The sequence below is a fragment of the Grampus griseus genome, assembly GCF_964374135.1.
Source record: "Grampus griseus genome assembly, chromosome: 2".
NCBI lineage: Eukaryota > Metazoa > Chordata > Mammalia > Artiodactyla > Delphinidae > Grampus > Grampus griseus.
In genome coordinates this window covers 15,761,274-15,773,797 of record NC_139018.1, presented here as the reverse complement: position 1 = coordinate 15,773,797, position 12,524 = coordinate 15,761,274, and the positions used below count along the sequence as shown (strand labels likewise).

At 33.8% G+C, this 12,524-nt stretch overlaps 1 protein-coding gene across 1 annotated transcript in view; it reads right to left on the bottom strand.

The window, feature by feature from the left end:
• The window catches only part of GALC (galactosylceramidase), a gene marked incomplete at its 5' end in the record, with an annotated part of 59,388 nt that overhangs the window by 29,364 nt on the left and 17,500 nt on the right, over positions 1-12,524 (bottom strand). Inside the window, 5 exons of the mRNA XM_082648577.1 lie at positions 2,408-2,538; positions 6,509-6,547; positions 8,434-8,573; positions 10,576-10,689; positions 12,258-12,321. Coding sequence (XP_082504703.1) covers positions 2,408-2,538; positions 6,509-6,547; positions 8,434-8,573; positions 10,576-10,689; positions 12,258-12,321 — 488 coding nt within the window. The remainder of the gene's footprint in view (positions 1-2,407; positions 2,539-6,508; positions 6,548-8,433; positions 8,574-10,575; positions 10,690-12,257; positions 12,322-12,524) is intronic.

Sequence of the window (12,524 nt, the reverse complement as noted above, 5' to 3'; positions counted from 1 at the left end):
CCAAATGTTCTGTAGGAGGCAAAATTATCCCCAGTTGAGAACTACTGGTATAAAGGTATCAGCATAAATGTAATCAATAGAATCAAAACTTGTTAAATAACGAAAAAGACACTTCATTTAAAAAGAGCAAAGAAAACAAATCACATAGCAAAAGAATGTGTGTGGGGGTGTATTATATATATATATATATATAAATATATATATGGTACAAATCATTAAATGACAAACACAGTAGAAAAGAAAACAAAACCTTCAGGTATGTCAATAAATATAAATGAGTTAAACTCACTAAAATATGAAGACTTTCAGAACAAAATCTAAACCTATGCTATATGCAGCATCACACCTAAAACAAAATTACCTTGAAAGGTAAAGAATAGAAGTATGGGCAAAGATTCTATCAGGCAAATACAAATAAAAAAAAAAAGGCAGCGTTCTCTCTTAGTTACATGCAAAGCGAAATTCAACCAAGAAGCATAATATGAGACAAAGAATAACTTTTTCTAATAATAAGTTACAAACCATAATAAAGATAAAACATTACTAATACCTATGTACCAAATAACACAGCAACAACTTTCAAACAGCAGTAATTTCATGAGATTGAAAGGAAAAATAGAAACTCACTAATAAGAGGAAACTAACACTCTTAGTAACCTTGGATAGTTTAAGCGAACAGAATAATTAGAATACAGAATAGCAAAACAATGCAATCAGTAAGGTGGATAATATACACTCAGTTCTCATATCCTGATAGAAAATATACCCTAATATAATAAGATAAAAAGACGACCTTGGGAAATTTTATGAAAAAAATTAAATAATACATTCAGCATTAAATGACCACAATGCAGTAAATTAGAAAATAATGATAAAAAAAACAGACTCTATGAGATAGACCTAAAGCAGTGCTCAAAGAAGAATTCATTGCATAAGATACCAACATCAATAAAGATAAAATGAATTAAACATCCAACTTCTTCGTGAAGATACAGTGAAATCCACACTTTCAATTATTTTTTCCTAGCCAAATATATTCAAGATCAACACAACTTTTTTCCTTCAAGATTTGAGCTATTTATGCAAGTTTTAACAATAAAGGCAAAAATTACATTCTAATTTCAATGTATAAAATATTAAAATACATTTTACTTTTCTTGCCAAAAAATAAATAAATAAATAAGCCTAAATCTAATCTAATCACGCCTCTATCAATTTCTAACAAGAAACAGCATAGATGAGCATTTTAAACTTAACTACAAAGATGAAATCAGTAAAATCCAGACTGTGAGAAGCTTTACAGGACAAACAATCCAGTTTCTTCAACAAATGAAAGGAAAAAAAAAGAGATGGAGCAAGAACCAAAAAATTAGAAGAGACTTAGATATCAACTAATCATAATGTATGAATCTAAATTGGATCCAGATTCAATCAAATAAAACTATAAAATAACAATAACAGATATTTGATAATATCAAGAAACCATCACATAGTTTCTTGTGATAATGGTATTATTTATGGTGAAATGAAAGAGTTTTTATCTTGAGAGATAAATGGTAAAATTTTTATGGAAGAACTAACATAATGTCTGGGATTTGCTTCAAAATAATGTGAGGAGGAAGAAAAGAGGAATGGATAGGCATGTGAATGGAGAATTGTTCATGGGTTCATAGTTATGGAGGCTGAATGTTGGGAACATGAATATCCACCATATTATTCTGACTACTTTTGTGCACATTGAAAATTCTTCGTTAAAAAAAAAAGCACACATAGTTCAAGCAGAGCCTTCACGCTGAATAAAGAACAAACTCCACATATATACGTATTCTATTTTTCAAATGTTTATATACATTATCATGATAGACAAAATTCAAATACACTTAAAAAAAAATAATACTGCTGGAACCCAGTGAGGTCAAGGCCCCAAAGGCTGAAAGGCAGAACTGGACTAAGGAGCAGGGTCAAAGCCATACTGCTAAGGATATGTGACAAAAGTCACGGTCAGTGATCATATCATACCATTTACCTAAGTGTTCATGAACCCCCAAGCACAGGAAGTCTGAGGGTTAGGAACTAATTTCACAGCACTGCCTTTATGATTTCTAAAATGTAAACACTACTCTGCCCCTTAATCTAAACAAAGCCATGTTTTATTACTCCAAACATTAAAACAATATTTTAAGTTACCAGTACATTATTCCATTGTCATAGAAAGATTCCCAAAGTATACACATTTCAAAGAAAAAAGGAATGAAATATCATTTATACATGCTTTGGTTAAATAAATACAAGAAAGCTACCTTCTGAAAATATAATCTAATGGGGAGAAGGAGGCAAAAACAAAGGCACAGTCAATATCCACAGCAAGCAGTCAGAAACTTAGTTTTCAAAGTAAAACATTCCTTACCCTATGACATCAATCACCCTCAAGAGCTCAGAGTCAAGCAGCATAGAAGCAGAAATGGGCTCCCAGAGATTATCACTCGCTATGATTTTCACTTGCTGGAGACCTTGATAGTTCAGCATTCTTCTTAACACCTTTCAGAGAGAGAAGCAGAACATAGGAAAGGTTAAAAATGAGTTTTCAGCGGCTGAATTACAATGAAGAAAGCTAAAATGTCTTCAAACTCAGCATCCTGGATGATAGTGTCAATATTATTTCTCAATAGAAATGTGCCCCGTGTGGGGGGAAAAAAGCATTATCACTAAGATAATCCACTTCATGGGAATGTAAGGAGAAAAAAAAAAAACGAAGAGGTAAAAATGTTTTAGAGGGATTTTCTCTCTGAATTTAAAATTATGTTTAGCCATAGAAAATTTGGGTGCAAGGGTGGAAATATTTTTTAAAAAATCAGAGCAGTACTACCCACAAAAAAACCACTATTACCCTGGTATGCATTCTTTCATGAATTCTCTTACGCAGACACAATAAATTGGGATCAAATTAAATACACCATTTGGTAAATAAAATGCTTTAACTTAGTTTATTTTGAGTATTTTCCAATGTCTTTAAATATTCTGCCATTACTGAAAAGATTACAGTTCTTAGTATTTTGTACCATACTAGAAGTAGAAATAAGAAATATTCTGCTGTTACCCTCAAGTCTTTAATAGGTATACACAGGACAGGCAATAAAATCTGCCTGTAGGACTATCTACCCACCAGATTAAAAGTAACAAGCTAATTGTAACAGGAAATAAATGAACAAAGCACAGAGTGCCTACTCTGGTATTTAGTTCTGTATCTGGGCCCCATGAGGACTCTAAAAAAAGCACAAGATGGGGTCCTCACCATTAGGTGGCAAACACACTCACCAGGACACTAAAACTAACAGAATGTCCTAGAAAATCAGAGAGTAGTGTATACTGAAATGTATAGATTGCCAAAATATAAAACAAGACAAGAGAAAAGACATTATTTCACCTAGGAGAAGGAGGTTCAGATTTCAAAACAGAACTAGTTTTGTTTTGTTTTTAAATAGATCTTTATTGGAGTATAATTGCTTCACAATACCACGTTAGTTTCAAAACAGAAGTAGTTCTTGATGAATGGGTATGCATAAACCCACTGCTATACCCCCAAGCACTCTGAACTGTCAGGTTCATAGTAGCAGGTGCTCAATAAACATTGGTTGAATTAATTAAGATAAGAAAGAACAAAGATTTTCACAAGCTCTCTTTTCACTTTCTAACTTTTCTGAACTAAAGAAATTTCCAATTAATGTGCTCTTTTAGGAGGCAAATAATGAATCAATTCCACTCTGGAAGAAATCTGAACAGATCCTTAATAGTAAATAAAGACCAACTCTCAAGATTCAGTAGGATTGAGACTCCCAAGCTCTCTATTAGGAGACCAATCTTGAGTTTCATCACCGTGAAATTCTTTCTTATTCTTACAGAGAGGAAGGAGAACAACTTAGTCACATTTGCATTTATCGCAATATTATATCTAGTTTTTCTAGTGCTATTCCTAGACCATCACCTCTAAGATTGCTTACTTTTAAGTAAGTATATATTCAAATAATACTCCAAAATATACAAGCCTATAAGCTATGTTTTATAATAGATTGCCAAAATCAGTATGAATAGCAGCATTCTTTGAGCAAAGTTTTATCTAATGTATTCCAAATGTTTTTGCTGTGGAACCCATCCCTTTCTGCCCCCTAAAAAGCCTAGATAGAAACCCTACCTATAAGAGAAATGAAAAGGAAGCTGTTCTGATTGGACTGAATGAGAGTTCAGAGACTCACACATCCATTTCCGTCCACCACCCTCAGATCCTAGATGGGATTTTCAGACACAATTTTAAAACATCACTGAAAACCAGAGTAAACCATAAATACAATGTAAATAGCAAAAATAAAAGAAATAATAGCCTTGCCACCTTTACATACATTGCTTGTTTGTACTGTATTTAGTTCTACTCTTAAAAACAAATCCTCATTATTTCCAGGGGCCATCTTATTATACTATACGGAATATATATTCATTAAGCTTATTGAACCTGAACACCTACATTCATCTGCCATTATTGAACCCTTTCAATAGGCATTTTAACAAACAGGACGCAGATTCCAATAAAATCTTGCTACAAAAATGGCAAATGCAAACTAAAAGTTATTTCCTGAGACATGTTACTGCAGGTAAACTAAAGTTTCAGGGAAAAGGAAATGAAGTCTGAACTGTTTGAAACACTGATGATGAGTCCTAGAACAAGAATTACAGTCTTTCAAATCAGGTAAGCTGAATTAGAATGCAATGGAATCAGCAACAGACTCTTAATAGTAAAAAAATAAATAAATAAAATAACCACCTTAGTTGCAGACCATTAGTTTAAAAGAAAAAGGAAACTAAATTCTAATTCTTCCATCAAATGAAATGAACACAATTAAAAAGACATATATAATCCCAAGGAGAAAAAAAAAACTATGAAATGTCAAATTTGGGAAGATGAAAGTCCATGACTGCAGCAACATGGTCCACCTGACTATAGGGTTACACAGGACACAGCCACTAACTTGGCTTCTGCTCTGTCCCCCTGCTGCTCTCATCAGACCTACCTGCACTCACAGCAGTCATAACTTTCCATGAACAACTCTTGTGCTTCAATCTTACACTAGTTCCACTGTCCCACCTCCACACCACCACACTCTCACCACTTCACTGGTAATGCCTACAGCATGGAGTTAACTTTGAGTTACCTGGCTCTGGCTTCATTCAGTCCTCTAAATCTATACCTTCTCCTCCCCACAACTAGTGATTAAATTGTGCTGTTACTGCAGTGAACATAATGGCCTACTGATGGCTCAGTGCCCCCACTTGTCTAATCCATCTTTCTCCACTTGCTCTTCCCCCAAATCCCTTTACCTTCCAGTCTTCACTTCTCAAAGGCATGGCCCTGCCTTAGCAACTTGGGGAGTTCCTATCCATCCCACCTTGAAGATTCCAACTAGTCTTCCAACAGACTTCCCAAATCCACTAATGCAGAGGTGTCACCTCCTCTCTGTACCTTCTGACAACCCTGTGCATTATTGTGCCAAAGAAATTATAGCTGATATCTTAGTTGTTCATATGGGACTCTACAGTCCCCAGATGTTAACTCTTTTGGGGCAGAAACAGTATTTTTTATCCTTGTATTCCAAGCATGTACACAATGCCTGACAAACTAGGTGTTGAGTAAATGCTTCCTGGCAGACTGAATGAATAAATAAATGAAAGAAATTTAGTGGATATTACCTGCTTAAAAACATAAGACACTCAATTTAAAGAAAAAAAATTTTAAAACTGAAAGAAAATATAACCACAAAATTATATTTCTTGGAGGAAAGACACATAAAACAAGACAAATATAACCATAAAGTAAACTAAAGAATATCTCCACCTGAAAAGTTAAACTGCCATTTGTTTTCCAATGACAGAAGGGGTTATTATTCTCAGATTTTCCTTTTCTGAAAAATAGAAATAATAGGAGTTACCTCATAAAGGAGGTAGTAAGAATTAAATAGAGATAAATATTTAGGAAAAGTGGCTCAAAAAGTAACACACTTTGCAAATGTTAGTTGCTACCTATTTGCTAATCACAAATACAAACATGTAACACACTCCAATATAATAGGCATTCCAAAGAAAACAAGAATGAGATTATATACTATAAATTTTGATATATGACGGTGAAAGAAAAATCTACATTTCTTGAAGTCCTAAAAATCTAAAATGATACAATTGTTTTTATAGCGATTATCATAATTCCACAAATAATGAATATTTAAGTAGGAAAACTCAACACAACTCTACAGACAAAGGCAATTTGGGGCATAGAGGGAATTACATATGCCTTAATCAGGAATATAAATATTATTAACATTTTGCTTGAATTTTATGTTATAACTAGCAAAATAAATAACTGTGCTATAAAAAATATGGTGTTCCTACTACTAATTTCCATGGAACCATAAAGGAATTTTTCACTAATAACTTAAAAATAAAAAGACTTTAAAGTTGTACAGACCTTGATATAATTGATGTCAAATGCCCTCTCATTCCAAATCTGCAAAACAGAAAGTCAAAATGTCAGAATTGAAAGTTTTTGTGTCAGAAAGCAAATATTATCATTAATATTAACCTTTCTCCATTAATATTATCTCTCATCATCTTTCTTATCATCTGAAAATCCATTTTTCTTACTTAAGGGAATGTCCTGTTATTAAATTTATAGATATTTATAAGACAACATAATTTTTAATTAAAATATTATTTTTAAAAACCTTAAAATATTTGGTGGGTATTTTTCAGAAAGTCACCTAATTCCAGAGATTTCTAAAAATGGAATATCCATTCAATCATTCAACAAAGATTGACAAGGCAATGTATGCCGAGGACTATAGCAGGCACTGGAGACCTAACAGACACAGGATTGTTGTAATAATTCTTATAAGATCCCTACATACAAAGCCAAGTATTTATAAGGACAATGTACAGGAGTAATTTTTTTAGTGCACACAGAGAATCACAACGATGTGCTACATAACAAAAGCAAACTCTTAATGAAGACAGATAAATGGAACATGCACAAATCTCTCAGGCTTAGAATCATGTAGCAGGAGGTTTTAGAGTTAAAAGAGAACTTCCACGACTTTCAGTTTGTAGCTGAGAGATGGGCCTAGCCTCCAGGTACTCTTTTCAGCCTCCAGTGATACTGGAAAGTGTTCTTATCAAAGAAGCTTCCTCACCATAGCTTGTGATTATCAAGAGTCTAAAAGAGATGTGAATAACCCATTATTTACCAGAAACATTTTCTAAGTGTGACTTTACCATAAGAGAATGCTGTTTGACCCAAACCTACATTTAGTTTCACTATGGGTTAAACATACCCTGACATTTAAGAAAGTTCTCAAACAATTTTGTTGTAATCTTGGGAAGGATAACAAAAACAAGCATATTCTTGATTCTGGCTTCCTAGAGCCCTTGGCTCATCCTCATGTCCTATATCATGTCCTGTGATACTGTAGTTTATCTGTTCCAGTGTCTGCCTCTCTCACTGAACTCCTCAAGAGCTTATTAATCTTGGTATCCCTAAAACATAATAGTCACAATGCCTCAACACAGTAGAAGCTCAATAACTGCTTGCTAATTGCATGAAAACTTTTAAAATCAGTTTTGACAGACAGCATATTAACAAGCAAAAGTGTATAGAGACCCACTATGAGTGTGTGTGAGGCTCTATGGGGTACAGTGCAGGGTGACGTATCCCTCCAGCCTGCCAACAGACCAGCTAGAAACACAAGATATCATGTTTTACATTTTTAAATCATTAAAAGGTGTTAAATAACGGTTTAGGAAAAGGGTAGGCAGATTTCTGCCAGCTTGCCAAATCTGGCCCACCATTTGTACTTTTTACAGCCTGAAAGCTAAAAATGGATTTTAACAGTTTTAAGTGGTTACATTTTAAATGATTATATAATTACCTACATAATATCCTTAATATTGCCTTTTGATCCACAAAGCCTAAAATATTTACTCTCTGGCCCTTTAAGAAGAAGTCGGTCGCCCTCTGGTTTAGGACCACAGAAGACTCATGGAGCAACATGAGATTAATCATTCATTAAACTATATAGTAAACACAATATTGTTGTAAGAACTAGAGAAACCAGGGAAAGCTTGGAAGCAGGAGAATTTGACCTGGGGTAGTACCAAAAACAAAAACAAAGAAATAGTTCCGGGAGGCATATACTAAGTACAGTTTTCTAAAGTGGGAAGAATTTGGATGGGCAGAGAGAAAGAATAAATGGTGACATGTAGTTAATTTGTTAATAGACACCAATAGAACAAATTAGTCTCATGACACAAAGTAGTCAACAAAGTGCCACAAATTACTTTAAAAATTATAAATAAATGTCCAAAGGTTAATCATGTTCTAAAAAATATATTACATACTCCGATATAATCAATGTCCAGATCATGATAATGCTTGGCGCCCACAATCCAACTCACGACATAGTAGGCAGTCAGCTGAAGATTTACATAAGGCCAGTTGAAACCTTTCCCCAGCCATCCAGGGAACGACCATGGCAGCCCTGCAGAGAGGAAGAGGCAAAGCTGGAGTAGGTATAAGAGTGCTGGCACTATTAAAAACAAAGCAAAATAAATAAAAAAGAACAAACACAGGCTAAGCAAAGAGCCAATAAAGATCTGACTAAAGGAAAGATTACACATCATGCACAAATTCTCAAAATCCCTTCCAGTTTATGAACACAGTAATTCCTTATTGACCCCGAGAGTCAGGTTCCATAATTCCAAATGCTCTTTCAAGAAAAATAAACAAAAACAAACACCTCTCTCAATGATACTTACCAATATAAAGAAATGTAACCTACAATTTAATTTAACTTCCACACCTCCTGCTAAAAAGATATACAATGTTCAATTTTTGTTCTCTAAGGTCAAATCAAAGAGTTTTGAAAGGCTTATGCTTAACTATTTCTGTGAGGTAAGTACAATACAAATTCCTTATTCACTAGTACATCTTCTTACAACCTGAAGCTATTTAAAGACTAATTAGTCAGGTAATCAAATTTAACAAAACTAGTTTGTCCTATGTCAATACAAATGCCATTGACTCAATAGGGAAATATACCTTCGTTACATGATATAGAACAAATAATCCACATTCTTCCAATACCCCAGTTATTATTAATCAAAAAAAAAATGAGAAGAGTAGAGAAGCACTAATTAAGATTCTAAATCCTAATTCTCTTACTAATATATTAATATTAAAATAAGGTCAACATTAAGTTCCTTAACTGTTAATATATATTACCAATCTAGTTCACCACTGAAAAAAATTAAAATCAAAGTGACAAAATGCTTATTTTTCTAAACTCTAGAAGAATGCCTAAGTGTATCCAAATAATAAATGTGACATTAAAATAATGGAATGTTTTAAAACAATGAAATGCCAAATACATTCTGAAGGCCCACCATGTGAAGTCTTTGTTAGGACATGGTTCAGCATGCCAGATTTTCTGCATTTAAATTAGAACTGACCTTGAAAACAGCACAATGGGCAAGTATGTGCTGAAGTCAATGATGCTTTTTACTGCTCAAAACATTTCTGGAATCTCTTACAAAAGTCCATTTAGAAAGAACACACTGACCTCCTCATTTTTTTTTAACTTAGAAAAACTTAGGCTTGTCCTTTAATTGGATGGTTGAAAATGATTTTTAAAATAACTTGAAATTAAGTCCTATAAAATGGATCTCAACTCATGTAATTTAGCCTGAATGTATAAGCCTGTTTAAAAAAATCAAATTCATTTCAAATGATAAAAGTATGTCACCACTGTGTATGTTTGAAATCTTTTATAGGTCTGTGCACTGCTACAGGAGAACAGTGCAAGGAGTACAGTCCCATTTAAGAAGCCATCCTGCCGCTAGAATCTAAGCTCCACGAGGACAGGAATTGGGGGCTGGATTGTTCTAGGCATCCCCAGTGCCTAGAACAGTGACCACCACATCCTCGAGGTTCAAAACAAACACACATACAAACCAAAAAAAACTTCTGTATGTACCTCATCTAGAAATGGGGTCTACTACTGCATGTAGCACACAATTTTTGCAAATAGTTGGGATATACTGCTGCATACAGTATACAATTTTATAAATAGTATTGCCCTTTTACAAATTTTGATGAGAAATTTTGTTGAGGAAATTAGTATAGCACCACAAAAAAAAGAAAAAAACAAAAAATCGAAAACAACAGAATAAGGTTCTAAACCTGATTTTGACATTTACTACTTTTCTGACCTTAAGTCAGTGGTATAAGCTCTCTAAGCCTCCACTGCTTCTGTAAAATGAGAAGAGTAGTGTCTTACTCCAGAGGTATGATAAATATCAGACACAATATATATGAGCAAAGAAGGAATCATGCCTGGCACATGCTTTGCTGCTGGTAGCATACTGGTAGTATTAACAACATTATTAATACTACAGTATTAATAGATACTCCACACACATGATTCAGAATTTAAAAATTAAAGGAAAACAGACTACAAAAGTACATCAAACTTCACTTCTTACCCATGAGTGTGATCTTAGGGTTCCGCTTCTTAGCTTCCTTCATTAACCACCACTCATATCCTCGGAAATAATTCTCATCTAGTGCATAGTGCATGTGGGAGGGCTCGGTGCCATCTGCATGGGAGAGAGCAAAACAGAAAGGAAACTATCTGTTAATGGCGCTTTGTAGGCCACTCTCCCCTACACACATACACACATTTCAGAGAAGTAGTATTCCAGATCCAATCCTGACGTAGGGCACATAAGAATAATCTTATATAACTTAAGGATGGATGATCAAAGCATATTATTTCATTTTTTCATTACCATAAGCAACATAAAGGTCTTAAATTATAAAACCACAACTTTCTATTGTAAGCAGTGTTAAGAAAAGTTGTTATCAACTCATATAATTGAAAATTCCTAGGACTATATTCTGCTGGGATTTGGTCTCTCTGGGGTTTTCAAATCCCTATGTCCACCTTTAAGTTCAGATCACCTCAGCTTCCAGCTTCTCAATCCTAGATGTGAATCCTGGGCTCCAAAGCCCCAATTTCCATACCCCAGGCCTTGAGCCTGTAACATGCCTTGTTAAATCAAGACAACAGAATTTTGAGAAAAAAGGAACGAGTACACTTTCCCACTGTAAGAAAATTCTATACTAACCTCTACAGGGTGTCAAGGTAGGTAAGTGACATCAGTCCTCACATGTTACCACATTTCACAAACATCTGCCCTTGGTAAGAAAGGCCTCAGAAGGAGAGGGGCCCTAGCCCTATTCTTCTTAAAGGTGAACATCAGAATTCACAAGAACTACCTGCTTCTGTATCTCTACCTCTAATTTAGCTTCAGCAAATGAAGGTGGCCAGTCATTATCACTTCTGCAAAATAGGGTTTGACAATAAAATGCATGTCTTTTATAATAGGTTGGGGATAGTTTTGTTATGGGATTTTCTTTTGTTTTTCATTTGCATTGTTTCTTTCAGCATGAATTAAATACCAATTCCACTACACAGATATATCTATTTAACAAAAGCCACTTCCAAGTCACTAACAGGTACATGGGCATATAGACAATACTCTAAGGTTCACTATAATGGAATCTAACTGATAAAAAGTAAGTTATATACAATCATTGAGAGAATTTTCTTCCTGAAAACCAGAGACCTATAAATTTTTTAATTGACTACATGTACTACACAAAGCCAAAATTATGCCAAGGAAGATTGAAAATTTAGTGGTTGAAAATGATTTTATTTTTAAAAGACAAAAAAGCTATATCTCTGAAATATCTCTGAAATTACTTATATTTTTGCCACATATTTTATTTAAAGCTAATAACATCTTACATATTTTATACATTAAAATCTTTCTTTTTTTAACTTCTCAGTAAAATTCCAAACTCTCCCTATGCTCTGTCTAGTAAATATTAGTTTATAAAAAACTGTGGATTTGTTTACTGCTTAGTACTTCAACTAAATAAGCAATCTAAAGTCCACAAGCTGCTTTGTATGGAAAAAATGCATATTTTGATATAATATTTTAAAAATAATTAGAATGAAGAAGGAACAATAAAGAACAATCTAAGCAGTAATCAACATCAAAAATGTTGGCATTCTTTATATTCTGAAACCACAGTCCACAAGTTTAAGTATAGGTTTAAATATTGGGGGAAAACGATGCCATTCCACAAATACTCCTACCTGTTGTCTGCCCATCACCACCTATTTCAACTTTTAGAATATGCAAAGAGGCACCGAAGTTCGGCTGGGGAAAGAAGTAACAATATTAACACTGTGATTCATTGTATGAAGGACAAAACACTTTAAGACAATTACTAATCACTGCCTTTGGTTTTGCAGATGAGAAAACCAAAGCAAAACTTCAAATAAACAGCAACTTATTCCAAAAGTAATTTGCCTAGTTTTTTAAAAACTAGAATGGTGAAGGTACTAAAGACTATTAGTGAC